The sequence below is a fragment of the Diaporthe amygdali genome, assembly GCF_026229845.1.
Source record: "Diaporthe amygdali strain CAA958 chromosome Unknown NODE_4_length_2575358_cov_65_588622, whole genome shotgun sequence".
Classification (NCBI taxonomy): Eukaryota; Fungi; Ascomycota; class Sordariomycetes; order Diaporthales; family Diaporthaceae; genus Diaporthe; species Diaporthe amygdali.
In genome coordinates, this window is record NW_026517024.1 from 1,178,295 (window position 1) to 1,203,194 (window position 24,900).

General features: G+C 54.4%; 12 protein-coding genes across 12 annotated transcripts; 7 read left to right on the forward strand and 5 right to left on the reverse strand.

Moving 5' to 3' along the window:
- On the forward strand, positions 1–1,018 carry J7T55_008556 (Nuclear transcription factor Y subunit beta; the record flags this gene model as incomplete). Its single annotated transcript, XM_053138886.1, has 4 exons — positions 1–160; positions 288–527; positions 609–736; positions 809–1,018. The coding sequence occupies 4 exons, from the start codon at positions 1–3 to the stop codon at positions 1,016–1,018; spliced, it is 738 nt and encodes a 245-aa protein (XP_052997831.1).
- Positions 1,019–2,500: 1,482 nt separating this feature from the next.
- On the forward strand, positions 2,501–3,693 carry J7T55_008557 (uncharacterized protein; the record flags this gene model as incomplete). The annotated part of the gene is made up of 2 exons (XM_053138887.1): positions 2,501–2,892; positions 2,970–3,693. The coding sequence occupies 2 exons, from the start codon at positions 2,501–2,503 to the stop codon at positions 3,691–3,693; spliced, it is 1,116 nt and encodes a 371-aa protein (XP_052997832.1).
- Positions 3,694–3,945: 252 nt separating this feature from the next.
- Positions 3,946–6,008, reverse strand: J7T55_008558 (patatin-like phospholipase; the record flags this gene model as incomplete). The annotated part of the gene is made up of 3 exons (XM_053138888.1): positions 3,946–4,668; positions 4,725–5,905; positions 5,972–6,008. 3 exons carry the CDS (start codon positions 6,006–6,008, stop codon positions 3,946–3,948), a joined length of 1,941 nt encoding a protein of 646 aa, XP_052997833.1.
- Positions 6,009–7,591: 1,583 nt separating this feature from the next.
- On the forward strand, positions 7,592–8,294 carry J7T55_008559 (uncharacterized protein; the record flags this gene model as incomplete). Its single annotated transcript, XM_053138889.1, has 2 exons — positions 7,592–7,771; positions 8,004–8,294. 2 exons carry the CDS (start codon positions 7,592–7,594, stop codon positions 8,292–8,294), a joined length of 471 nt encoding a protein of 156 aa, XP_052997834.1.
- Positions 8,295–8,633: 339 nt separating this feature from the next.
- J7T55_008560 (rna polymerase ii-like protein) lies at positions 8,634–9,995 on the reverse strand (the record flags this gene model as incomplete). Its single annotated transcript, XM_053138890.1, has 1 exon — positions 8,634–9,995. The coding sequence occupies one exon, from the start codon at positions 9,993–9,995 to the stop codon at positions 8,634–8,636; it is 1,362 nt and encodes a 453-aa protein (XP_052997835.1).
- A 924-nt stretch (positions 9,996–10,919) lies between these two features.
- On the forward strand, positions 10,920–12,842 carry J7T55_008561 (Mob1/phocein family protein; the record flags this gene model as incomplete). Its single annotated transcript, XM_053138891.1, has 4 exons — positions 10,920–10,942; positions 11,540–11,904; positions 12,128–12,239; positions 12,299–12,842. The coding sequence occupies 4 exons, from the start codon at positions 10,920–10,922 to the stop codon at positions 12,840–12,842; spliced, it is 1,044 nt and encodes a 347-aa protein (XP_052997836.1).
- A 577-nt stretch (positions 12,843–13,419) lies between these two features.
- J7T55_008562 (uncharacterized protein) lies at positions 13,420–14,132 on the reverse strand (the record flags this gene model as incomplete). The annotated part of the gene is made up of 3 exons (XM_053138892.1): positions 13,420–13,559; positions 13,656–13,983; positions 14,091–14,132. 3 exons carry the CDS (start codon positions 14,130–14,132, stop codon positions 13,420–13,422), a joined length of 510 nt encoding a protein of 169 aa, XP_052997837.1.
- A 1,005-nt stretch (positions 14,133–15,137) lies between these two features.
- J7T55_008563 (CorA family metal ion transporter) lies at positions 15,138–17,765 on the forward strand (the record flags this gene model as incomplete). Its single annotated transcript, XM_053138893.1, has 3 exons — positions 15,138–15,388; positions 15,465–17,435; positions 17,489–17,765. 3 exons carry the CDS (start codon positions 15,138–15,140, stop codon positions 17,763–17,765), a joined length of 2,499 nt encoding a protein of 832 aa, XP_052997838.1.
- Positions 17,766–18,401: 636 nt separating this feature from the next.
- J7T55_008564 (cleavage stimulation factor 64-kda subunit) lies at positions 18,402–19,509 on the reverse strand (the record flags this gene model as incomplete). The annotated part of the gene is made up of 3 exons (XM_053138895.1): positions 18,402–19,183; positions 19,264–19,389; positions 19,458–19,509. 3 exons carry the CDS (start codon positions 19,507–19,509, stop codon positions 18,402–18,404), a joined length of 960 nt encoding a protein of 319 aa, XP_052997839.1.
- A 646-nt stretch (positions 19,510–20,155) lies between these two features.
- On the forward strand, positions 20,156–21,209 carry J7T55_008565 (prohibitin-2; the record flags this gene model as incomplete). Its single annotated transcript, XM_053138896.1, has 3 exons — positions 20,156–20,396; positions 20,455–20,810; positions 20,883–21,209. 3 exons carry the CDS (start codon positions 20,156–20,158, stop codon positions 21,207–21,209), a joined length of 924 nt encoding a protein of 307 aa, XP_052997840.1.
- Positions 21,210–22,429: 1,220 nt separating this feature from the next.
- J7T55_008566 (nedd8-like protein) lies at positions 22,430–22,805 on the forward strand (the record flags this gene model as incomplete). The annotated part of the gene is made up of 3 exons (XM_053138897.1): positions 22,430–22,495; positions 22,569–22,651; positions 22,718–22,805. The coding sequence occupies 3 exons, from the start codon at positions 22,430–22,432 to the stop codon at positions 22,803–22,805; spliced, it is 237 nt and encodes a 78-aa protein (XP_052997841.1).
- A 437-nt stretch (positions 22,806–23,242) lies between these two features.
- Positions 23,243–24,787, reverse strand: J7T55_008567 (rna polymerase ii transcription factor siii subunit a; the record flags this gene model as incomplete). The annotated part of the gene is made up of 1 exon (XM_053138898.1): positions 23,243–24,787. The coding sequence occupies one exon, from the start codon at positions 24,785–24,787 to the stop codon at positions 23,243–23,245; it is 1,545 nt and encodes a 514-aa protein (XP_052997842.1).
- Positions 24,788–24,900: the final 113 nt, after the last annotated feature.

Here is a 24,900-nt window from a genome sequence, read left to right on the forward strand (position 1 = left end):
ATGTCGGATTCCCCCCAATCCCCTCCCAAGGAGGTTGAACAAGGTGTACAGTCACCAGACGAGGAAGCACAAATGAATGATCCTCAAGACCCACAGGCAAGCGGCCTCGCCTATGAGTTCGAAGTGAAGGAGCAGGACCGGTGGCTGCCGATAGCGAATGGTGCGTCTGATTCCCCTTTCTGCTTCGTCGTGATTCGTGAGGGCGTGCGCTGCTTTGCCCATCTCTGGTTTGCGCTGCATGGCTACTGGCCCTCGGTTGAGTGGCATGCTCCTGCTCTGCCTCTAAGAAAGCACCGCGCATATCCATTCGTCCATGTCCCACGACTCGTCTCCAAAGTCGCCAGAAGCGCCTCGCGCTTCATCCAAGGCGGACAAATACGATCTCTACGATGCTAACATACGCAACTTTGCGCCAGTCGCCCGTATCATGAAGAATGCTCTCCCAGAGAACGCCAAGATCGCCAAAGAGGCCAAGGAGTGCATGCAGGAATGTGTGAGCGAGTTCATCAGCTTCATCACCAGTGAGGGTAAGCTGATCTTCTTCCCCCTCCCCCACCCCCTCGCAAGAGGCGGCAGGTCAACTGCACGTGAAGGCTGACCAGGCGTAGCCTCTGAAAAATGTCACCAGGAGAAGCGCAAGACGGTGAATGGCGAAGACATACTCTTTGCGATGACTTCCCTGGGCTTCGAGAACTATTCGGAGGCCTTGAAGATCTACTTGTCCAAGTACCGCGAGGTAGGCCCACTCTGTCCATTCACCGATTGGGAGCCAGGCACGCCGCGCAGACAGGCTAATCACTACTTGCAGCAGTCTCAGTCTAACAGGAGCGAAAACCAGCAAGGCCGTCCGGGCAGCCAAGGCGGCTACGGTGCTCAAGGTGGTGCTGCAGGACCATCGAACTCGGGGTCTTCGACTTTTCAGGCCGGTGACCTTGCTGGTCAAGGCACCGACGGTGCAGAGCCCAACTACATGTATCAACCAGGACACAATGGAACCGGTGCAGGCGAAGGATATTAAGACACCAATGTCCGTTATCCCAGCGCTTCCAGCCCACTAAGTTCGCCCGCCCATCACCTAGTCAGTCGGCGCAACTTCGTGGATTGACTCGAATCCACCGAGGGCGACTCGGCAGATTTCGGCGGGCCATTCAGCGCGGCCCAAGAGCAGCAAGATACCAAAAGGATGAAAGGGAGGAGCAGCACAGTCACGGATCGGGACAGTCGTGGTGAAGGAAGGAAGCAAAAGGTGCGATTAAAAGGAAACTTCCCGATAGATTTACCCAGGGCGTTTATCTCTACTTCGGCGCGTCAGATCAGGAGCGGTCCTGGGACGGTGCAACCTTTTATGCGCCCCATCAAATACAGTCGGGGTTCGAGAAACAGTCTCGGGGCAGTGGGCTATATACCAATTTAATCACGGTTCGGGTTTTCCTGTTCGCTGATCGGCTTCACAGTACACGCATAAAATCGCTCTCGTATTATATCCAAATCGAGTCCAACTACGATCTGCGCCTCGCAATTCATTTTATTCCCTCGTTTGTCTGACTCTCGAGTTTGCTTCTTCACAGTCTCTGCAATTCTTGTTGTCACCCGCCGCCGATTCGCGTTCCATACCGTTTTGATGAAATGGTGAAAGACTTCCGAGACCCATTTCCACTCTTCCGCGCTCTCTTCTCGTTCCCACGCACTTGCTGGCCCGGTCCCTCGGCATTTCGTCCGAGAACCAGCTCATTGAGCTAGCCTTATCTTTTTGTTTGCCTGTCACAAAACTTATTGTGCAGACGGTGTAACAGCTCGTGTGGTCTTACAGATGTGCCACCCGACTCCAGGTTCAGAGTTCCATCTCATGAACATCAGGCTCCTTCTCTGCACTCGACCACGATTTTTGACGAGCCTGGAGGGCCGGAAAAGGCCGACTTCATGCAATGCTACGAGACGGCAAGTCAACGTCGGCCACCATGAGGTCATATCGCTCCATGTTTGATGTTGCTTATTCCATCCAGTAGCCCTCTACATGGCTAATGACCAACTTGACCTTGCATCTCGGCACCACACTCCACTCGGCATCTCAAAGCATGTGGCCCCTCGTTAGTTGCCAGACGCCATCCGTTTGAACCGAAAAATGCTGTCGAATGGACTCTTTCTGGAGTGACGTAGTCTTCATCAGGGATTCCCCAATATTCAGTGATCCCATCGTCACACAGCATCGCCGACGGGGAACGACGGGAGAGCCAGCTTTCGAAAGGCGTCTCGTCCCTAACGTCAACAATCGCATTTTGGTTCCATTCATCACACTACAATATCCTCGTTCCGCGAATCCGCACTTACGGATCTCGACCTCATGTAGATCCAATGTAACGTCAAGTCAACGTCATATAGTCATGACGAAATGGAAAGAGAGACACATATATAAGGACGGGTATCTCGGCCCTCCTCGAGGTCGTCGCCAGTGTCATGATCGAAGCCGACAACACACCTCCAATTATTCAGAACTTTGACCATGACGTCGACGAATACCAGTGCCGAAGCCATCCGCGCCGTCGGAGTCTACAAGTACGGGCCTCTTGAGAATCTCGAGTCCGTACGCCTCCCTAGACCGTCACCGCCCACTGGGCGACAGATGCTCGTCCGCGTGAAAGCAGCGGCCGTGAACCCAATCGATATCAAAGTCCGTGCAGGCACTTATGACGACGCGCCCGACTACTACGAGCGCGTCAAGCCTCTGACACAGGACGAGCCGCATTTTCACGTCATGGGCTACGACGGGGCTGGTGTTGTTCTCGGCGTCGGGCCGGACGTGAAGCACTTCAAGCAAGGGGATGAGATCTACTACCTGGGAAATCCGTTGGGCCAGGGCTGTTATGAAGAGGAGATGCTGGTCGATGAACGGCAGTACGCATATGTTTCCCATTGACTCTCCATCAGACAAAATCCCAGAGACCATGGTAGATGATTGACACAAATCACAGTGCGGGCCACAAGCCGAAGAAGCTTGATTTCGTTCAGTCTGCAGCTATGCCTCTCACGTATGGCACGGCTTACGAGGCACTTGTAGACAGGCTGGAAATCAAGAAGGGCGAGAGATCCGGGATCCTGATCATCAACGGCGGCGGCGGCGTCGGCAGCATCGCGAGCCAGATCGCCCGGAACGTCCTAGGCCTGCCCGTGGTCATCACCACCGCCTCGCGGCCCGAGACTGTGAGGTTCTCCAAGGAGATGGGTGCCTCCCATGTAATCAACCACAGGGAGGACATCGTCAAGCAGGTCCGCGAGCTGGACATCCCGCGGGACGTGCCCATCCGCTACGCGTTCATCACGTCCCGGACCGAGCAGTACATCCACGCCATCTCGGACATCGTCGCCCCCTTCGGCAAGGTGTGTAGTATCGTGCAGGCAAAGTTCGACATGTACGGGTCGCAGTTCATGAGCAAGTCGCAAACTTTCTCCTGGTGTTGGCTTTGTTCTGGCGCATACCACGGGTACGTTAATGACGACGAGGAGAAGCACCACAGGTGGTTCGAGGACCTGGCACACATGCTCGATGACGGCACTGTCAAATGCCATCTCAAGAGGAGGCTGAAGCTGAATCTCGCGGGTCTCAAGGAGGCGCACCGGGAGAATGAAGCTGGCTCGGGAATAGGCAAGACTGCGCTTGGTATAGATGAGGAAGGCCCTGGGGAGGCCTTTTGTTAGCGCGTGATTTGGTTCTGAGACATCGTGGATTTTCAAGTAGCAAGTTTGCCAGAATGACTTTACATTTGCCGTACGGCCGAGATAGTGAGCCGTCCGAGGGCTCTCAGCACATTCAGCCCAAGGACAGGGTGGACAGTACAAATTCATTAAGATGCTTGCTTACGATAATTCCTAACTATGCAACGCTACAGTGCCATTTTGGTTCCCAGGTAAAAAATGCCAATATCACAATGTCGGTTGTACACGGCGACCTCAGCTTCTTGCGCCAAAACTATTGGCCCGATGTTTCTGATCTTTACCACTGCCCGATATATTCACGGAGATACTGGACTTGCGCCTCAGTCCGCCGGCCTTCAGCCTCCTCGCTATTTGGTATGCACGGTCCAGCTCCGTCTCGATCGCACATCTGATCTTCAGCGCCGCGACAGCCGGCCAGACACTCCTCTCGCCCCTCAATATCCAGTAGTCAAGCGTCTCCCTCGTCGGAGTCTCTAGCAGCCTGATGAAGTCTCCCGCGGTTACCTCTGGCACGAGCATTACACTGGCACCGGGGATCCGCTCGTCGACCAGGAATCGTCGGATGCCGGTCGGTAGAAGCCCCAGCGTGTCAAGCTGTCGGAGGCGATGCCTAATCTCCAGACCGACCATCCTGACCAGGAACGCGGTAACGGAGGTAGTTTTGTTGCGGGTTTCCAAGAGTGAAGGGCCATGCATGTCTGACTGTAGGAAAGGAATGAGGTAAGGGCGCGCTTGTGAAACAATGAAATGATTTACATTGAAAAGCTCTGCTATACGCATCAGGGGTGAGTCTCGATCTGAGTATGATACGTGCGTCCAGTGGCGGAAGTCGATGGTATTAGCAGGGGCCCAGGGGACAATCTTTCCGTCCTGGTCCTTGCAAAGGATGGTGGTCTCGCGGTGGCCATAAAAAGTTGGCGTAGAGGCGTTGGAGGCCACTGCAGCCGTCCATATCAACTAGACGATATTTTCAGCAAGACATTCCGTTAAGAACTCAAAGTAGAGTCACTCACCACGTTCGGCGCCGTCAAGTAGTTCAGCAGCGTTGGAATGCCGCCCTGACCCGTCGCGGCTACGGTGATGTTCAACACCCTCTTGCTCCTGACATAAGCCTCCTCGAAGGTAAGATCACCAACATTGGCACGCACACACTCCTCCAGTACCTTGACATCGAGGAAGTAGCCCTCCCGGTAGAATCTCTTCACTCTGCGAAGCAGCGTCTCCCACCTGGTCGAACCCGACTGTGCTACTCCTGAGTTCTCATCGCCTTTGGCCCTAGTTTTTGCCGCAAAAGCACTCAGGTCGATCCCATCGCCTTTGAGGACTGCAGGTAGCTCTTCCTCTTTGTGAATAGCCACCAGCGCCGCGATCAAGGCTCCCGTCGCCGTTCCGGTGATGATGCGAGGTAGCAGCCCACGCAAGAAGAGAGCCTTGACGACGCCCAGATGACAGAGGCCAAAGATTGCGCCGCCCTGCAAGACAAGCGTGCTCCGCCCGAAGGCCTGTCTTGTGTCGTGCACAAAGTCCAGCTTCATCTGGTTGGACATGGTCATGGGGGCCTTGATGTTCGCAGCGGCAGCATTGCTGGCGTTGCTGGCGTTGCTGCCGGGTGTCGTCGAACTGTTGTCACTGAAGTGGACGGCCGGCATCTGGGGCGGTGCTTGGCTCTGGGCCTGGGGCTGAGGTCCCGCGACATTCCCGGAGGAGTTGCTCCCTAGGAGTCCCACGCCGCTCGGCGGGACAGCAGGCAGCCTGCTGATGAACTCTATAGCCTCTGCCACCTGTGTGATATACTCTTCGATGAGGAACTTGGAGCCGGCGAAGCTGCGGTTGTAGAGCTTGGTGGCGGTGATGTTGCCGAGGTTGCGCACCAGACCCGAGCGCAGGAGGTTGACCAGGGCATGGATATCCTGGTCCTCCCGCGCCAGGGCGAGGCTGTCGAGGCGCTCGTTGATGAGACGGTAATCATAGTATCGCGAGACCTGGTTGTAACGCCAGAGGTCGAGCCCCAGCAGGTTGTCGAGGTGAAGGGCGGCCTCCTCCCACTCTTCGTACAGCTCGGCATGGCGGAGGACGTCGAGCCAGAGCTCGGCGGGGGCTTTGCGACGGTACCACTCTAGGAATCGCTGGATAATGAGCGACACGTCAGCCTCGCTGCTTGCTTTGTGTATGTCCTTGTCCATGTATACGTACTCTGCGCCAGAAATCAACGATCTCGACTATCACGCCCCAGACGCCTATAAACACCGACATCACCGACCCCATATCTGTTTGTAGCCGCCGCCGCTTTGGAACATCTGAGCTGTTGACAGATCGGACTGTGTTGATTCGGGTCTCGAGCTAAGGATCGTAGCTGATCGTAGCTGGCAACTAGGACAAAGGTAGAAAATGCATTGTGGTGCACGTTTGGACAGACTGTTGGTTTACTTGGGCTGGTCTGCGTCGGGTGGGGTTTATACGGAGCTGAGTACCTAGGCAGTGCGTCATTCGGGGCGCAACGCAGCAGTACACGACAAGTGCCCGAGCGTGCATGTGCTGCCAGAGCAACACGAAGTATCGAGCACGGTACGGTAATGACAACTGACATGTGAATGGAACGAGTTGTGGAGACAATTCCATGCCGGACCCAACATCGGCCGAATGCACCAACCGACTCGGCCGGGGTTTTCCTAAATGGGCATCAGGACCAAAGGTCAACAACCTCTTGTTCACTCAACAACACTCAGTGTCTAGGTTCTTGAGCCATTTTCTCCCATCAGCTTCCTACAGATTCATGACCACAGATAAAAGATAGGATGATCGTCATTCCTCGAATATCCCCTGTTGACCAGGAGACCGTCTGATTCTATTGTTATCCCACGAACTTAGGCTCGGGTGTCCACTTTGCGGATACAGTATCTCTGTGATGAACAGCAAAAGGGGAAAAGGGAATTCAAGATAACCAACTTTGAATAAACGTCCATAAGGTATATCGCCGTGAGGTAATCATTCAAAATATAGCCAGTCACAGGACCAGCTATAAATCAATTTATAATGGGATAATCTGCTTTGGCATAATTTCTTTTGGGATGGTCTCTTGTCTAGTGTTCTCATGTTGAATAACCTTCTATACGGGGAAACAAGTAGGCCACAGGGGGTTCTGTAATGACTTTTCCGCAGTTTGTTTGACTGTGGTGTATGTGACATTTTGGACAATTCTGGACATCTCAAGGGAGGAGAGGGACTGTCTATTCCCTCTCACTTTTCTTACTCGGCCTGCTGTCAGAAGCTCAAGACCTTGCCATCAATCCGCCTTCACGACGTTTTTAAAAGAACTCTTGGCTGTTTCTCGGCTTCCTAGAATTTTTTCGCGTGACTAAAGAGGCCGCTTGTAGTTTTCTTTGGGTCAAATGGACTGAGCGTCTTCTAAGAAGAGAGCTGGAAGATGAAGGAGATCTCGTGCTGTCGTCAAGCATTGCGCCCGATTATTCGCGATTAAACAAACCAGACAGTTATAGTTAAGACTCAGCCTTGCGCTACTGATCTAGCACACAGACGGCACGATCGTGTTGCTTGATGGTTGATATCATCAGAGGAGGCCGGACTGCATCACGGACCATGTTCAGCGGTGGATGCTTCAAATTAGCAGGATCTGGAACGCAAGTAGATCTCCATCCTGTCAGAAGCCGTCGCTGGCCTTTATGGCCTTGATGGTCTAAGAGCCACGAGTTTCCCCTCCAGCTGTCCCCCTTTCGCTCTGGCGACTCACTGCACACTCGATCTACAAGGTCAACAAGTCTCCCGCTACAACATCGCATTTGCGTCGTGTTTACAGGCGCCCAAAATTCCTCATTTGGAAACATTAACACATCAGCAAGACTGAGTGCTCGTTCTTCAGAAGATGGCATACGGCCTGACTGCCTTGCTCGCCACGGCCCTCCTGGCTGTTTTGGCGCGTTCAGCCAGCCAGCCAGACATATCGGCAGCCGTGCCACCACCAGAGAAGCCAGTCTACAACGAGACGGGGAGCTTCTGCGGATGGAACGGCGTTCATCAACATTTTGAGATCTATACCCGTGGTGTAAGTACAGTACCTTCCAGAAACCACTCTCATATATCCTTGTTCCAGACAACCTGTCGTTGCAGTAAACTCTCTTCTGGATTGCATCGAACCCATTCGCTGGCCTGCAGTTGCAGGGATGCAGCTCATCACACGGGCTCATGGTTACAGACGGAGGAGCGTGGCTTTCCGCCAGTTTCTCATGAATCATCCTCCTCCCAGTACTTCAGCAGCTAACCTCGGATGCTTCCAGTGGGGCCGCGATGGTTTAGAATGCGGCAAAAGCTTCAGGATGGAGTTGGCAGAGACGTGCTACGGTACAGGCACCAACAGCTGGGTTTGCAAGCCGCCGCCGCCTTCTGCTCAGGACGAAAAGGGCGCCTATATGTCTTTCCATTTTAACGCGTGGGACAATTCAGCCTACAAGAGGTGTACGGAGAAGGCGTACTGGAGAGCTTCGCTCGACGTGTACGATTTTCCGGGCGAGAGAATCGAGTGCTGTCAGGATTGCCACCGAATCGATAGTGACTGGCCTCCTTCCTGAGAAGGCACCGAACAGTTCGTAGGTCTGCTTCTTGGAAGGGAAGTGCTCATGTCTGGGTCATCACAAGCTATGCCGAAGACTCGGATATCGTCACTAGAAAATAGATTGATCAGCACAGTGAAGTTCGATGCTCAGGTTTCCGGGGAATTAACTGTCTCTTTGAGGTACTCAAAATAAGTTTGACCTTGATTCGAACTGAACGTTTAGAGGAATGTGCGTCGTGAGCCAATTCAAAAATTCGGAGATGTCCCTTGCATCCAGATGGAGTCTTTCATCAATAGACCTTGATTGCCTACTTGAATTTACCTGACGACCCAGCTCGATTCTTTCATGTAAAAATTATTCACTGTCATCATCATCGACGATACGTCGCATCCTCCGTCGAGCATGCTCTCCACCCGCCGACGTGCCCGTAGGCGCTGGGTCCTCTGGCTCGCCGTCAGCATCCTCATCGTCGGAAGGCTCAGCGGTCCTCTGCCGCTTAGCTCGTGGTCTGTCACGATCCTCTCTGTCTACAGCGTCGAGAATATCGTCATCTTCTTCCCCGCCATCCTCCCCACTTTCCATGCCATCGTCAGATGACGCAATAAAGTCGTCTTCGCGATCATATTCATTGGCGTTTCCGTGTGCTCCGGCAGGAAGATCGTCGTCCGAATCGTATTCGTCATTGCGGCGGCGACCGCCACCGCTTCGCTTCGATGATCCTCCCGGGCCACGCTTCCGTCCTGTCGCGCGCCGGCCGCCCTCCAGGCCTTCAATGGAGAGACCTCCCCTCCGAAATCCACCGCCTCCTCCACCACCACCGTCTATCCTCGCTGCTGCGTTTTCCCGTCTTCGCTGCGCGCGGATGCGCTCCTTCTCAGCCTGCTCGGCCTGCTTCTTTTGTAGCTCGGGATCTTCTGTGGTGGTGATGATCATCTCGCCTTCTTTCATTCCGCCCTTTGCCAGACCCATCCTTTCCCTCAGCAATTCTGTGTCCTCATCCACACGCTGCTTATCCGGACGGATGGTCCACTCCTCGTTGATGTGCGCGACGGTAAGCAAATGTGAGTGGCCCATGTGCGCAGCAGCAATGTATCGATGAGCGTCACGGTCAGGAATGTACGGTTTGTTGGCTGGAGGCACCTGATCCTTGACCTGTATGTCGAAGTGCTCTTCACCAACCTGTAAGGTCAAGGAGCCATCGCTCCACCTGTAGATGTTTGAGTTGCTCTCCAGCTCGCCCGTGTCGGGGTTCCGCCGGTATCGAACGAGGTTGGTGGGTATCTTTCGCAGCGAGTTTTCAATTGCCCAGTCGGAAGGCTGAAACTCGTCCGTTTTGTACTCGGTCGGCATGAAGCGCAGAAAGTTGGGGACTTTCGCAGCTTGCATCTGCGGAGTAGTTAGATACACCAGCCATGAAGTCAAGAATGGGAAGGGGCAACCAACGTTTCCATCCTTTGTCTTTGGGAGCCCATGGCGGTAGATGATCTCCTCTGCGACGGTTTTTTCTCGTCGCTCGCCATCGCCATCGCCGTCGCCGCCAATTGGCTCACGCGTCTCACTGCGCTGGCTGCGTTGGCGATCGGGCTCTGAAGCCAGGTCATCGTCGCTAGGAAGGGGCGGGTTGTCCGCGATCAGCGACGCGTCGCTCCCATCGTCGCCGAAAAGGTCATCACCTCCACCGTCCGACACGTCAACCTGGTCTTCTAGGTCTGACATGATAGCTTGGACAGCTTTGTGGCGTGCGACGGGTTCGAGACGGAGATCTGTCGATTCGCCGATCCGCAAGGGCTAAGCGGTCGCTGCGCTCTTCTTGTGGAAATGTTTGTGGGTAGGCCTGCTGTGAAGGCTACAGAAGGCGGTAAGAAAAGATATGTCAATCAGGCTTAGATTCGGTAGTCGTTTGGCTGAACATGTGCTGCTTGGTCAATAGACAAGTGGATAGACAGCAAGGTTGTTTATGTTGTGCATGTCGAGCTCATGGATTTTCGGCCCAGACAGGTTACCTGAACAGGGATAGTATCGCCGAAGCTACCACATACCCTCCCATTAGACTTGGGCACACTGGCACAGCGCAAGGCCAAGCTTGGCTGGGCTGGTACCTTTGAGTGTCCCACGCAGATACGTATCTACCAAGAGTTGGCAGTATGAGTTCCTCTATTGTGCTATAGATCTATAGTGAGTGCCTTGAATGTCTGCTTGCATTATTTGATATTATTTTTGTGATCTACAGAGTGCATGAAGGCATCGTTGAAGAAATACAGCAGACGCCACAGCTAGAAAAGAGACATCTACTGTCTAGTCTACCTAGTCTACATACCTGGGTCAATACACCCATCCAGCTGCAGGCAGGCTGGGCCGTCCAATCGCACGGACCAGCCCGGAAGTACTGCACTTCCCCTGCAGCCCAAGAATAGGGGTTCACTCCCAGGGAACTTTGGAAACATTCAACGTCAATTTCAACCAGGTTAACTGCCTCTCAACTGTGAATCCCGAAAGACCACGGACCGTCAACAGAAAAGAGATCGACCAAATTCGTGACATACTCTAGCGGCTTTCAGAGCGCAACGCGCAATTTTTTCCACGGCAAACGACCAGACCGGCCTTCTAGTTGTCGCATCGCATCGCCCCTACGCGCGCACCATGTCCAACCTCTTCTCTGGCATGTGAGTACCGTTATTTCTGATTCGTTTGCTGCCCTTGCTTCAACCCGCTGCCATTGTCTGGACCGCTATACCGCCCTCGAGCGGATCAACAGTCCGCATTCGATCCTGGGCCATGGACCTTCGCGCTGTGCCATGGACCTTCGCGCTGTGCCATGGACAGTGACGGAATTCGCCGCATCTATAGCAAGAGCACGTGCTTGCTCGTCCTTCAGTGCGCTGCGCCTTGGATTCCATACTATGCTACTCGTATTTTCATCTTGGGAGCGGCAGATCTTTTTCTACGGGACGGAACGTCCAGGAGAGGCTTGAGCCCGTGCCATCAGACCAGTGGCACCCAGGCAACGGCGTAAATCTCCCACGGGGCTTATCTCTGGACAACTGTGTAGCGAGGCTCGGGAACACGAGCTCGAGTCGCCATTGTTCTCTATCACAACATAACTCATCACTTCTTCATATCATCCCTCATTGTCTCTCCCTTCCTCCATTCGGTCTTGCGTTCATCCAGCGCTAGTCTGTTTGTTCCACTACTTTACCTCGATATCACTTCGAAACCTCTCCGCGTCACGCATCACAGACACTGATTATCTGTCTCTGTAGCAACGCCCGTTTTCGGGGCACCAAGTCTCCCGGCCCGGGCAAGAGCCCAACCAGCGCTGGCCACCCACCCGTCTCTCCTCTGAGCTTGGACAGGTCTCACAGTAGCCAGTCGCCCGTCTCAGCAGGTCTGTCTGCTAATCTTCCACCTCTGCCCAAGTCTCCCTCTCTGGCGCAAACGATTGCGATGGACGAGCAGAGCGGTTTGATGGCCAGTGGTCATGATGCCCTCGAATCTTATCATCTCCCTCGGCCCATGCCTCTCTGGCTGAACCCGAACTATGCCAAGCATATCGTCAAGGGCAACTTCATGACCCTGAGCGCTAGACCGAAGACCGTTGAGCAAGGGGAGTGGATCGCTCATCAAGGTTTGTGATTTCCAGTCCAGATACGAAAACGGATATTCGCAGGGCAATTTGTCGTATGAGATCAGGCGTGCTACAGGGTATCTTCGCTGAGCATTAGAGAAGTCCGCTCTAGCACCGTCTGAGCTTCCCTTTGCTTGCCATGAGCTAGCCGTCACTGCCCTGCGAATATCTGGCCGATATAAAAGAAAGAAAACAAGAAAGAAAGGCTGACTGTCTCCCCAAGTAATTGAACACTACCGCAACCTTTGGAACTTCGTTCGCGTCATTCATGAGAAGGAAGAAGATGGGTCATCCCTCTGCAATCCGAATAATTGCCCTCGCATGTCTGCAGGCCAGTATGTACATCCGTCGCACTTTCTCATTTTGATTGCGACAGCTGACGCTGTCTTCGCAGGAGCCACTCTTTTACGTGGCTTAACAGTCGCAGAGAGCCCGTGGAGCTTCCTGCTTATGAGTACATCACGCTTATGCAGCGGTGGATATCCGGCAAGATTGACGACACGAGAATCTTCCCCACTGAGGCTTCTGGAGTCTCCTACGCACACAATTCGAACATCACCACCACTCCGTTATCCCAATTGACGAATCCCGGGGAACCTGATTGGGTCGGCAAACGATCTGGATTTCCCCAGAATTTCGTTGAGGTCTGCCAGACCATTTTCCGCCAAATGTTCCGCGTCTACTCACACCTGTACTGGGCTCACTTCGTTGAGCCTTTCTATCACCTGAACCTTGAGAAACAGCTCAACAGCTGTTTCAGCCACTTTATTCTGACCGCCACCGCGCTGGATATGCTCAAACCACACGAGCTTGAGCCCATGCAGCCATTGATCGATCTTTGGGCTGCGAGTGGCACGTTCCCGCCTGAGTCCAAGGCTTACGAGTATGCCAACCTGATCTGCGGTCAGAAGCTGCTTCAGCTCGGTAACGCCTCCTGAAGGTGATGGGTATGGTCCCAGGGCGTAGGAAGTGACGGGTCGGGGCTGGAGTCTCCTGAGCATGGCGCGAGGAGGTAAAAGTGTGCTACGGGATGGAATCTATGACTGAAGGAGCTTATAGATGAGTGGGAATCAGACATTGCACATTCGGAGTTGGCATGGGCTTCATGAGGCCTAGAGACAATTAGTCCACGGATTTGGTTGGGCATGGCAAGTTGCCGGGGCTACCGGGATATGGGCGGCACTCTGTCGATCGTTGAATCGCATGGCTTAGCATGAGAGGCCGGGGTGATACCATGTCGGAAGAGTTGGATGGCCATCAGAGGCGTTGCTGGGAAAATGTGTTGGAATAGAGGGCGCGGGACTGGGATCAAGGACGGCATCAAGTGCATCAGATGAAGACACGATCAGGCAGGCTGTTTGAGGCATAGCATTGACACGGAATTAGTCACATGCTACTGTACTTCTAGTCATATAGAGTCATCTCTGACGCGGCAGAAAACATATTTCCTTGGAATAAGAAGCCGACGGGACTCCAAAAAGCTGTCCCTCACGAAGCACACTGCATGGGCGCATTTCAAATCGAAACCTGGCTGATCTTGTACTCGACGGTGACAGGCTTCCCTGCCTCCAAGATGAAGCGCCCAGAGCCGACGAAGACCTTGTTCTCCAGATCCTTAAGCTCTGCATGACCCGTCTCGAATTTGACATGCGTATCTGGGGACGCGCACAAACACGGGCATACGTCAGAAAAAGAGAAAAACACGACCTCTTCCCCGTCTGAGGTGTAGAAAACAGGCGGTAGTAACTCACAAATTTCACCGAAATCAGTCGTAGCTGCATCCGCATCACCCCTGAGGACCTTGCCGGCAGCGCCCGCCATATCGACGACGCCGGTGTACCTGTACCGCACCAGCCCGCCGGTCCTCGTGTCCTTGACGAGGCTGTCGACCTCGAGGCGCGAGTACTTGCCGTCGGCATCGGTCTTGATGTAGTCTGAGCCGTGGACCCAGGTCCCCTTGAGGGCGGTGGGGTAGCCCGGCTCGGAGGCGAGCGCTTCCTGGCCGGCTACGAAGGAGACATGAGTCAAATGGTTGCCGGTGGATAGGACGCCAATGGCATTCGGTGGGTCGATTGGGATCTTGGGGAAGTAGCGTTAGTGAGTGGTTTGGGTCCACCTGGATGTCAGGAGTTTGTGGGTATGATGGAGGATTGCGGTCAGGGAGCGGTCCACGGCAATGCACGCACTTTAGCTGTGAAAGCTGGGGTAAGTTTAGCGAAGCCGGCCATGGTGATTATTCCTGCGGTGATGGTATGTTTGTGTATGTTTATGTAAGTAGTTCTGGCTACGTAGTGGGCACTAGAGAATAGACAAATAGTACTTATGTAGGCGACGGAACATTCAGCCAATGTAGGATGTACATCTCCTTATATTTGCCCATTGGTGATTATTCACCTCAACTAGACTAGGAGCAGAACGAGGCGGGGTTTCTTATGCTCCTGTAGACCTAATTGGCAGAGTGCCTCCGGCCTCTCCAAGCGAAGGCGTCACCGAGGCCGTCTTGGATCGGCAGAGAGAGTTACTGTTACTTCAACCTCCCCTGAGGTGGTGGAGAAGGGTTACTCCTGTCTGGCAGATGTGGTACGTGGAAGACACCGAGACTGGCCCGTCACGGGTAAGCCAACCCGTTGTAGGACAATGTGCTATGCTCATTATTTGTGAGGCCACAAAGCTAACAGAGCTTCACGAATTATGAAGCCGTCGTTCAGCTTGCCCAGTGGTGGTTAGTGCTTTGTGGTCGTGTGCGGGGGAGGTTGAGTTTCTCCCAAAGCCCAAGGTAAGCCACCCAGACGGCCGGAACCCCGCAGTGAGGACTGGTCTGATCAGATGCTAAGCAGCAATGACGGAGAATTGGGTTTTTGTTAGCCCATTGTCGGCCCCCCCCTTGTCCCCCTAGGGCTACATACAGAGTTTTTGATTGATCGATCGGCGCAAATCAGGAACCATGCCCCCGGTTACTTGCATCGTGCTGCGCTGGCTGTGCTGATGTCACTCTTTCTCCCGAGCTTACTTACTCTCACCCTACTGTAATTCGAGCCGCTTGCTTGGCCTCGATCCCGGCTCAGCTACCATCCTCAATTCGCCCCTGCAAAATTCTTTGATCATAATTAGCCAGTACCTACCTGGTCTGTCAATCATTCGTCCAGCAGCTTCAACTCGCCTACGTCCTGTGTCTATCAGATTCACATTGTCCACGCTGCAGCAAAGCCGGCTGACCAGCGCGGGTTGGCATCATGGCCGATATGCCCCAGGGCTCAGGATCCGCTGTGCCTGGGTCGAGCAATGCGCCCACCAAGAAGAAGAAGACCCATCGCGGCACCAAGGGCAAGAGAAAGAAGGACAGAAGAAAGTCATTCGCTGTCCAAAACGACGATATAACTCAAGATGAGCCCGTCGCCACTGGCCCCAACCCCAGCAGCTTCTATGCCCAAGACCGCAACCTCAGTGGTACGAGTCTTGATAGCGAGGCCCTGCTCGACCACAGGTGAGTGTTCAATATCCGCCGCCGTACCTCGACCCGTGCCATGACCCTCAGGCTAAACCTTCCCTCAAAACTACAGAGATCAGCCGCGCTTCATGCGACCTCGGCGAAGCTCAACAGTTACTCAGATGCACAACCCCCCACCACCATCACATAGCAACAACAGACTCCGGACCGTCCGCGATGGAAGTCCTGCAGAAGAGGAGGAGGACGAGGCCAATGGGGATGAGAGGGCTCCCCTTTTGTCCGCCTCTGGCCGTATGCGCTCCGAGCCAGCCATGACCTTTCAGGGGTTCGGCTCGACTGATACCAGGAAGGATCGACCAGCGAGTCGACGCGAATCGAGCAGGGCGAGCGGCAGAAAGGACTTTAGGAACCCCCCTTTCACTCCTGGTGGCGCCGAACGTTACGACATCAACTACCCACCATCGATGCCCGGGTCTCCAAGGCTTGGGGGTCTGGAAAGGGACTTGAGGTTCGAGGATGCCATGCTGTTGGATGAGCTCAACTCTCCTCACGACGAAGGTAGCTTCATGGATGACTTGTTGCGCTCGCCCTCCAGTCAGCAGGGTCCAACAAGTCCGTATGAGCGACGGCACACTTTCTCCTACCAGGCCGAGGGTGATGTTTGCTTCCCACAAGAGGGCATGTCGGAGCTGGCGGACGACGAGGTTCGTGAGATGCGCGAGCAACGCGCACGCACCAGACGGAGAAAGAAGAGATGGCCTGTTTTATCAGTCCTTGACGAATGGAGCCGGCTCGAGAAAGAAGGTCGTAACGAGGAACGAAGGACCAAGATGATCACAGAGCCTCAATTAGTCAATGGCAGGTTGCGTCCTGTCCACAAAGGCTGGTTCCAGCCCGAAGAGGATGCGCCGTACCGCTTCACGTACTTCAACGAAGAGTTCGACAGCACCATCCACAGCTCCACAATCTCCGAGCTAGTGCAAGCAGAGGGGCAAGGGGCCAACTTCCGGGAGCTCTTTGTGCCGGACAGACCCATCCTAGAAGACTCCTCGGAATCCGAGAGCGAGGACGACGATGCTCAACAGCAGGCTACTATCATGCGGAGGACATTGAGCGGTCAAAATGGCGAATCCAAGGCTCCCACACGCCAGGCCTCTGTGGCCGCAAGTATCAGGGGAAGCTCAGAAGCGACCCGAGACGAGACGCTGTCCCCAAAGGCCACTCAGGAGAGTCAGCGCAATCCCAGACAAGCATATGGTGATGCCACTCCTTCGCAGCCGAGATCGGTGACATCTGCCCCGCCAATCAATGAGGTAAAACCTGTTCGGTACGGGGAGCGACCGGTCTGGTGGCTCGACATTATGTGCCCAACGGATGCCGAAATGCTGGTTCTACGGCGGGCTTTTGGCATCCATCCGCTCACAGTTGAAGACATCATGTTACAGGAAGCACGGGAGAAGGTCGAACTGTTCCACAACTATTACTTCATCAACTATCGTACCTTCAACCAAGACGCGACCAGCGAGGAGCATCTAGAGCCTGTCAACTTCTACGTTATCGTCTTTAGGGAAGGCGTCCTGAGTTTTCATTTCTCTCCGACCCCTCATTCGGCTAATGTCCGGCGCCGAATTCGAATGCTGCGAGACTTCATGGTCCTCTCGTCGGACTGGATCTCGTACGCGATTATTGACGACATTACCGACGTTTACGGCCCTCTCATCCAGAACATTGAGGAGGAGGTTGATGAAATTGACGCTGCTATCGTGAGACTCCATGCAGAGGAAGACCCAACGAGTAAAGAGAAACCAAAGGGCGAAAAGTCTCACCATGATGCGTCCAAGTCCGAAGCAGGGGCTACAACCTTCGACTCCGGCGGAGATATGTATCGCAGGGTGGGCGAGTGTCGCAAGAAAGTCATGGGGCTCTATAGGCTGCTTGGAAACAAGGCAGACGTCATCAAGGGCTTCGCCAAACGGTGCAACGAGCACTGGGAGGTCGCGCCCCGCTCGGAGATCGGACTGTTCCTGGGCGACATTCAGGATCACATTGTGACCATGACTGGCAATTTGAGTCATTATGAGATGTAGGCAAAGAGTACTTACATTGCGAGAATAAACCACGCTGACCAAATCGCAGGATTCTAGCCAGGTCACACCAGAACTACCTTGCCCAGATCAACATCCGGATGAACGAGCGTGCGGAGCAGACTGCCGACGTTCTCGGGAAGCTCACGGTGCTCGGAACCATCGTCCTGCCAATGAACATCATCACGGGCCTGTGGGGCATGAACGTGTGGGTGCCCGGGCAGGAGTACGAGGACGACCTGACTTGGTTCTGGTGCATCACGGCCGGGCTCGTCCTATTCGGCCTGGCATGTTACATGATCGCCAAGAGAGTCTACAGGATCGTGTAGGTGCGGTCTACTGATGGTTGGTAATAACTTGGATCATTTGCGGAATCACATAGTGGAGCGCCCTTTTCGCTGTCGAGACTTCTGTACATGACGTCTATACGATTTTGGGAGGCATATTAGTCGTCTTGGCCATGGCGGATAACTGGGTCCATATTGACCTGAACGATGGGGATACAAACGGAACCCATGTCTACATACTTAACAACGAGCGGAATACAAGGGCGGGAGTCACAGCGAAAATGGGTCAAAAGTAAATAGAAACATGGGCAGTTCATAATCATCAATTGGTGCGCTTTGCAAACCGGCTCAAGTAGAAGCTTTGATTTGATGTGGGTGGTTTGCCCGACAAGAACTGATCATGTCAAGCAGTCTATCCTGCCGTAATCTCTCGAGATCCCGTTCACGCCTTAACGCCTTTCCCAGTCCAACCAGGCCACCGGGCATGAAACCCCTCCTGTTCCAAAGAAATGGCAAGTTTCGTGTATTACCAAACCAGTTCCATCTCGCAACACATGAGTGCCCCTTTGTCGGATAGATGGTCACCTTGCGCCAAGTGTATGAATCTGTCCAGGCCCGCCCTTTTCATCCTATTTCTTTTCTTTTTTTCTCCCTCAATCGTGGTATTGGCCGTGCCTTTTACACCCTGTACTGCGCCCGCAACTGAAGAATGGCCTGCTTCTCGGCCTCGGGAAGCTGTGCTATGACCTCCTCGGGGAGAGACAAGACCTGCTGGATCAGATCGTCGGGGTTCTGACCAGGCGCGGCACCGAAGGCAGAGGCGGCTGCCGGCGCTGGACCGGCGGCGGGGACCGGAGTGGGCACGGCAGCAGGAGGTGGCGCGTACGGGGTGGGAGCAGCCACGGGCGGAGTGTTGGTGGCGCCAGGGAAGCCGGGCTGGGCGGGAGGGTAGCCAGCGGCGGCCGGGGGCGCGGCGGGGGGCGCGGAGCCGGGCTCGAGGACGGCGTTGATGGCCTCTGGGGACACGAGGCCCATCAGCAGTAGGGCCTGGAAGACGGCGTAGGAGAGCTGCGGGGCCTGGTTGAGCAGCTCGGTGGCGCGGGCAGGGTCGGTGCTGGCGAGCTGCTTCATGGAGGAGAGGATGTCGAGCAGCTGGGCAGGGGGCAGCGTGTTCAGGGTGCGTGAGATGGCGTCGGTGCAGGTCACGCCCGGAGGCAGCTCGCGGCCTGGTGGGAGGGGTGGGAGAGGGCCGCCGCCGGACGTTGCGTCGTTGCCATTGGCAGGAGGTGGGTTGTAGCTGTTGTTGCTGCCGTTGTTGTTGTAGTTGTTGGCGTCGTTGCGATCGTTGTTGCGGCCCGAGTCGTCGTTTCCTGTTCCACCCTCGTTGCTGAAATCGACACGAAGCTTGCGACCCATGATTTCGTGGTCGTTCAGATTGCGCACTGCTGAGGCGGCGGAGTCTAAAGAGGCGGAGGAGGTTCAATTAGACAAGATGGCCGAGGAAACGGTGCAAGGAGGTAGGAAAGTGGTTGTCACATACCTGCATCGGGGTACTCTGCGAATCCAAACCCCTTCGGTCTGCCTGTATCTCTATCATAGACAAGGCGAAAGTTCAGAACCTGGCCGGCGCTGCTGAACAGCTCGCTGATCTGCTCTTCGGACAGTCCTGAGGAAGATGTGGTCAGTGGTGTGGCGCCGAGGTGTGATTAAATGGCCGGGGTCGGGGTTTCTTACCATAGGGTATGTTGCCTACAAAGACAACCCGCGAGGGGGTTTTGGTAGACATCGCGAAGAAGACTGCGAAGTGACTCCTTCGTGGTGCGAAAACAGCTCGAGGGTGAGAGGAGGTTTCCAATATGTCCAAGGTGCTTTGTTAGAGCCGCATGCCACACACGAGTGGGCCCCCCCTGTCCAGAATACAAACACCTAGAAAGCTACAACTCGCAGGGATCACAACCATTTATTCACTTTGAAGTTTTTCAACGTCCACCTTCCTATGAGGTAGCTTAGAGTACTGTAGGATACCCTTCTATGGAAACCAATCCAATGAAGCAATCTTGTACATGTTCTCTGGGTGATCTGCGCCAGGTTCTCTCTTACAGAAGAATTCCTTGTGCTTTGTGCTTAGTAGGATCATCTGTGAGACTAGATCAAGTCTAGGTACCCCTGCAAGCCGCGAGGAAGTTTTCTGGTCCAAGCTTCCCCAGGATTTTGGCAGGTTGCCTGCCCAGTGATGAGCTCCACGGCGTCCTGATCCCTGTCGACTAGAAGTCAATGATCAGCCCAGAGCTGGTAGCTCTCGTTTGCGACGCAGTTTGTTAGCAGCCACACCATAGTCTACATACGGTCGAGCCTCCACTCGCCGACACCCACGTCCACCTCCAAGCATTCCCTGCTCGACCGCGCAAAAGGGCTGTCCATCACCGCCCACCATGTCCAACAGGAATCCCATGGAGGAGTACATGCGGCGCTTGCAAGCCGTGGCCAACTCTGGCCGTGGTGGTTTCCCTGGTGGCAAGCCCCCGCGTGGCTCCGGCGTTGCACTCACCGGAGCTGTTGCCCTCCTGGCCGGCGGCTGGTTCCTCAGCAACGCCCTCTTCAACGTTGATGGTGGCCACAGAGCGATCAAGTACAGGCGCATAAATGGTGTCAGCAAGGAGATCTACTCCGAGGGTAAGTCCGGCCGCTCCGGTCCTGGCGCAAGAAACATGGCTGACGAGGGTGCGAATAGGAACACATTTGATGATCCCGTGGTTTGAGACGCCAATCACCTACGATATCCGAGCCAAGCCCCGCAATGTCTCCTCGCTCACTGGAACAAAGGACCTGCAGATGGTGAACATCACCTGCCGTGTCCTGTCCAGACCAGACGTCAAGTCCCTGCCCCAGATTTACCGAACCCTCGGTCAAGACTATGACGAGCGTGTCCTTCCCTCCATCGTCAACGAGGTGCTCAAGAGCGTGGTGGCCCAGTTCAATGCGAGCCAGCTCATCACACAGAGAGAAATGGTCGCGAGGCTGGTGCGCGACAACCTGTCCAGGAGAGCGCAACGATTTAACATTCTGCTGGACGATGTGTCATTGACCGTATGCCACATTTCCCCCTCTCTTTTCGTCCCAGCTGACTGTCCAAATGTCACGTTGCTAACTGGGGCATAGCACCTCGCATTCTCGCCCGAGTTCACAGCCGCCGTGGAGGCCAAACAGGTGGCACAGCAGGATGCGCAGCGCGCGGCCTTTATCGTGGACAAGGCTCGCCAGGAGAAGCAGGCAATGGTGGTCAGGGCTCAGGGTGAGGCACGCTCTGCGGAGCTGATCGGCGAGGCGATCAAGAAGAACAAGGCCTACGTGGAGTTGAAGAAGCTGGAGAATGCGAGGGCCATCGCCCAATTCATGCAGGACAGCGGTGGAAAGAACCGGCTGCTCCTGGACGCGGAGGGACTGGGCCTCAACGTGTTTGAGAAGACTGACGCAGACAAGAAATGAGCGGAACAAGATGCGTGAGCCCTTGCCACGCGGGTAGTTCCTCGGGTAAGGAGCTCCTGTGTAAGATTAATACGACTCAACTTTGCCCCAGGTGTATACCGAAGTTTCACTTTCTGCTGAAATTTTGTCCACGACCCAACAGCTTGATGTACTTGCACTGAATTCGCCTTGATGTTCGCAGACTTACAGGCAGAAAGTTCTTATCCTGTCCAGGTTGTTTCCAGGGGTCAGAAGTTGATATCTTGCTCTGGACAAAGAAATACTGTATAAAAGAATACAATTGAATCATTGTACATAATGACAACTGTTCAGATGTCAACTTCATTTCAGACATCAAATCAGCAACAAAAAAAAAGGCTTCTCCAAGTTTACAATTCAGCTTCTCTAAGTGGGCCAACGGACCGCCTGACCATGCCTCCTCAGCCTGTATAAGACTACTAATTTCTGCGCAACAATGAAGGCTCATGGCGGCCTTGTGTCCGGATATCTAGTATGCTTGTGCCCTATACACGTATTTGAGCGCCTTTGTGGAGAGTTCCAACCCATAGGAAGCGTTGGCCTCGTCAGAAGCGCCGGCCTCGCCAGAAGCGTTGCTGTACTCAAAGACCGCTTCGCTCTTCGCTATGCTTCTGCCCGGTTCATTTCGTCGGAGAGCACCTTGGCTGGCAATATCATCACGGCGAACCAGTGTAGATCTTAAATAATCACTACGAAGCTTGAATCCTTCCGAGAGTTCGCGGAGGGCTATAGGGTTTTAATTCACACATATGAACCCGGTCATTTAGTATAACATCTTTATACGGTAACCTCTTCCTAGGATAGTGTTCTATGGGCTACAGGATAACTTCTTATAGCATAAAGTTCTATGGACTGTAGGATAAACTCTTTCATGATGAAGTTCTATGGGCCGTAGGATGACTTACTGTAAAACAACCTGCTGTTGGCGGTAGAATGACTTACTGTAAAATAACCTAATGTAGGATAACCTCCTGGTTGGAAATCTCCTGCGGGATGAGCTCGCTACCTTTGGGATCCCTGCAGGTTGTAAAGCACGACCCCACCATCGATCGGGTGCCTGCCTGGAGGGTGCCCCTCAATGACACACCCCAGGAACCTTCCGACAAATAAATCGCCGTGAGCGCCGACATTCTTACCCATTACAACGCGCCTCAGCTCTCGAATACAAACCCCCCATCTCAGTAGACAGCCCAACCGCCAAGATGCAGATCAAGGTACGAACACTGACCGGCAAAGAGATCGAGCTCGACATCGAGAGAGACTACAAGGTTCGCACCGCCGCTTCAACAACTCCCCCATGCGTCCGCGTGGACAGGCTCTAACCACCACGACTCTCACCAGGTCTCTACGATCAAGGAGAAGGTCGAGGAGAAAGAGGGCATCCCGCCTGTCCAGCAACGACTGATTTTCGGAGGAAAGCAAATGTGAGTTGAAGCAGGCAGACCGGGCAGAGCGTGGACAAGACAACTGAACAGTGTGGAACAACCCAGGGCCGACGACAAGACCGCGGACGACTACAGCCTCACCGGAGGCGCAACACTCCATCTGGTCCTCGCTCTCAGAGGTGGAAAGCAATAAGGCCCAATCCGCCGCGAATCTATCTACAGGCGACGATTAGGGAAATCCATGGCATAATGGCGATATCAGCAACTGGCAAGCACGAGGGAAAAGAGGCATTTGGTTCAGCGGCGTACGGATGGAAGTCATGACACATAATAGAGACTCTTGCTATGCAAATGATGACGCTAAACAGCAGAGACATTCACTAACTAATCCGGCGTCCAATTTGCTCCTTGAATGTGAACCTTTACTCCGGCGCCCATGATACTCATTTGACATTGAATGCCTTCCTATGGAGATCTCTGTCTCACGAACGCCGATGCCTTCCGTGTTACTTAAAGAGCCCTTTCCTCTTTCAACCCCCAAGCTTGAATGTAGAAGCTGCTGCAGTTTGAATTCGATGCTCATCGACTGACAGACCCCAAGGCTGCCGTATGTCCATTGGTTCTGACTACTCAGCGTTTGCGGCGCATGAAGATATCCACTTTCTTCTTCTTAATGGGCGGCTGCGGCGCCGCCGCTCCTCCGTCAGCAGACGTGGCTGCAGCGCTAGATCCGCCAGCCGCGACCTCATCGAGCCTGCGCTTCGGTGGGGAGCTCGACTTGCCCTGGAGTGCCGTCGCAGCTATGGGTGGTGTGCCCGCTCGCTTGGCAGGTCTTGTCGATGGGGGAGCAAGTGGTGACGAGGACCTGCTGCTGTTGGACTGGTAGGATGATCTGCGTCCACGAGGCTCTGAAACCTCAGGCTCGGGGGTGCCGAAGACACTTGAGGCGACGGAAGGGGATCGAGATGCTCGCCTGGGCGCCATCTTGCTAAGCTTGAAGTCCTCATACCCAGGAGATGAGACCCGGGTGATGGGCGACAAATCGTCTCCCCGACGAGCTAAATTGTTGATCCGCGATGTTTCTGGACGAGAGGGTCGCTGCGTGGATGGTGGTCCAGTTCTCGCAGTTGACGAGGACGAGTTGTTCGCTATCGATCCCGGCAGGCCGGCCTTCGTCTTCGGGACACCTGCAGGCTTCTCAGGTGCAGCATTCGAGGTAGGCCGGCCGACAGTCTTGACTGTGACTTTGCTTTGTGGGTACGAGGTGTTGTGAGCACGCGAGAAGAGGCTTCTGGGCTTCTTGGGAGTAGTGGATGGTCTTGACTCCGACTGGGCCGCGGCAGCCAGCTGATTTTCCTCCATCGACTTGGACGAGCCTGACCTGAGCTCCTCGTCGCTCATCACCTTTGGCTGAACCTTTGACCTCTTGGCTGCAAGAAGCCTGGCTTCCATTTGCTCACGTTCGTCTCCCGTCTCGCGCGGTCGCTTGGCCACAGCCGGTGCACCGGGAGGGATGAACTTGGGCTGCGCTTTGATGCGGAATTCGGTCTTCATTGACTCTGGAGCCCTCGTGACCTTTGCAAGATTCGCAGTTGACCTCACCCCTTTCGGTACTGAGAGTCTCTTCCTTGCTGCTACCTCCAAAGCCTCCTTCTTTGCTTTCTTCACCGCATTCGTCGTCCTTGCGCCGCCCCCGAAGCTCAAAGTCGCGGAACCAGGACCGGGGCCTTTTCCACGACTTCTCGCAAAACCGCCGCTGATTGGAGCCTTCGGGAGGTGTCTCGGGTCGCCAATAGAGGTCTTGTTCGCCATCTTCGCCTTGTTAATGCCGGCGTAAGTAGCGCCCAGCTGTGCCAGTGCGAGGGCCTCCGCCTCACGTTCCTCCTCGGCATAGCGCTCGTACACCTGCCGCCATGATCGCGGATTCTCCGGCTGATAGTCCTTGCGCTTCACGGGCACGGGGAAGTCCCTCCTGCAGAAAGCCTCCCAGAGCTCTGCATCCTCGCCAACAATCTGTGGGGAGTAGTCCTCAATGACGGCAAGCTGCGAGGCGGTTTTCACATGCTTGAGAATGTCGCGGACCTTCCAGTACGGCAGGTTTGAGACGTATGAGAGCTCATCGATGTTAGCCCAAATTGTCTTGCGACAAAGCCCCGCGAGGCTGGGGACAGGCATCTTGGTCGAGAGCTTGAAGCTGACCGAGTATCGAGTTCGAATGTCGCTCCTAGCGATTGATTTGTCTGGGTACGGGCAATAGATGACAGGAAGTTTTGAAGAGTGTTGTAAGC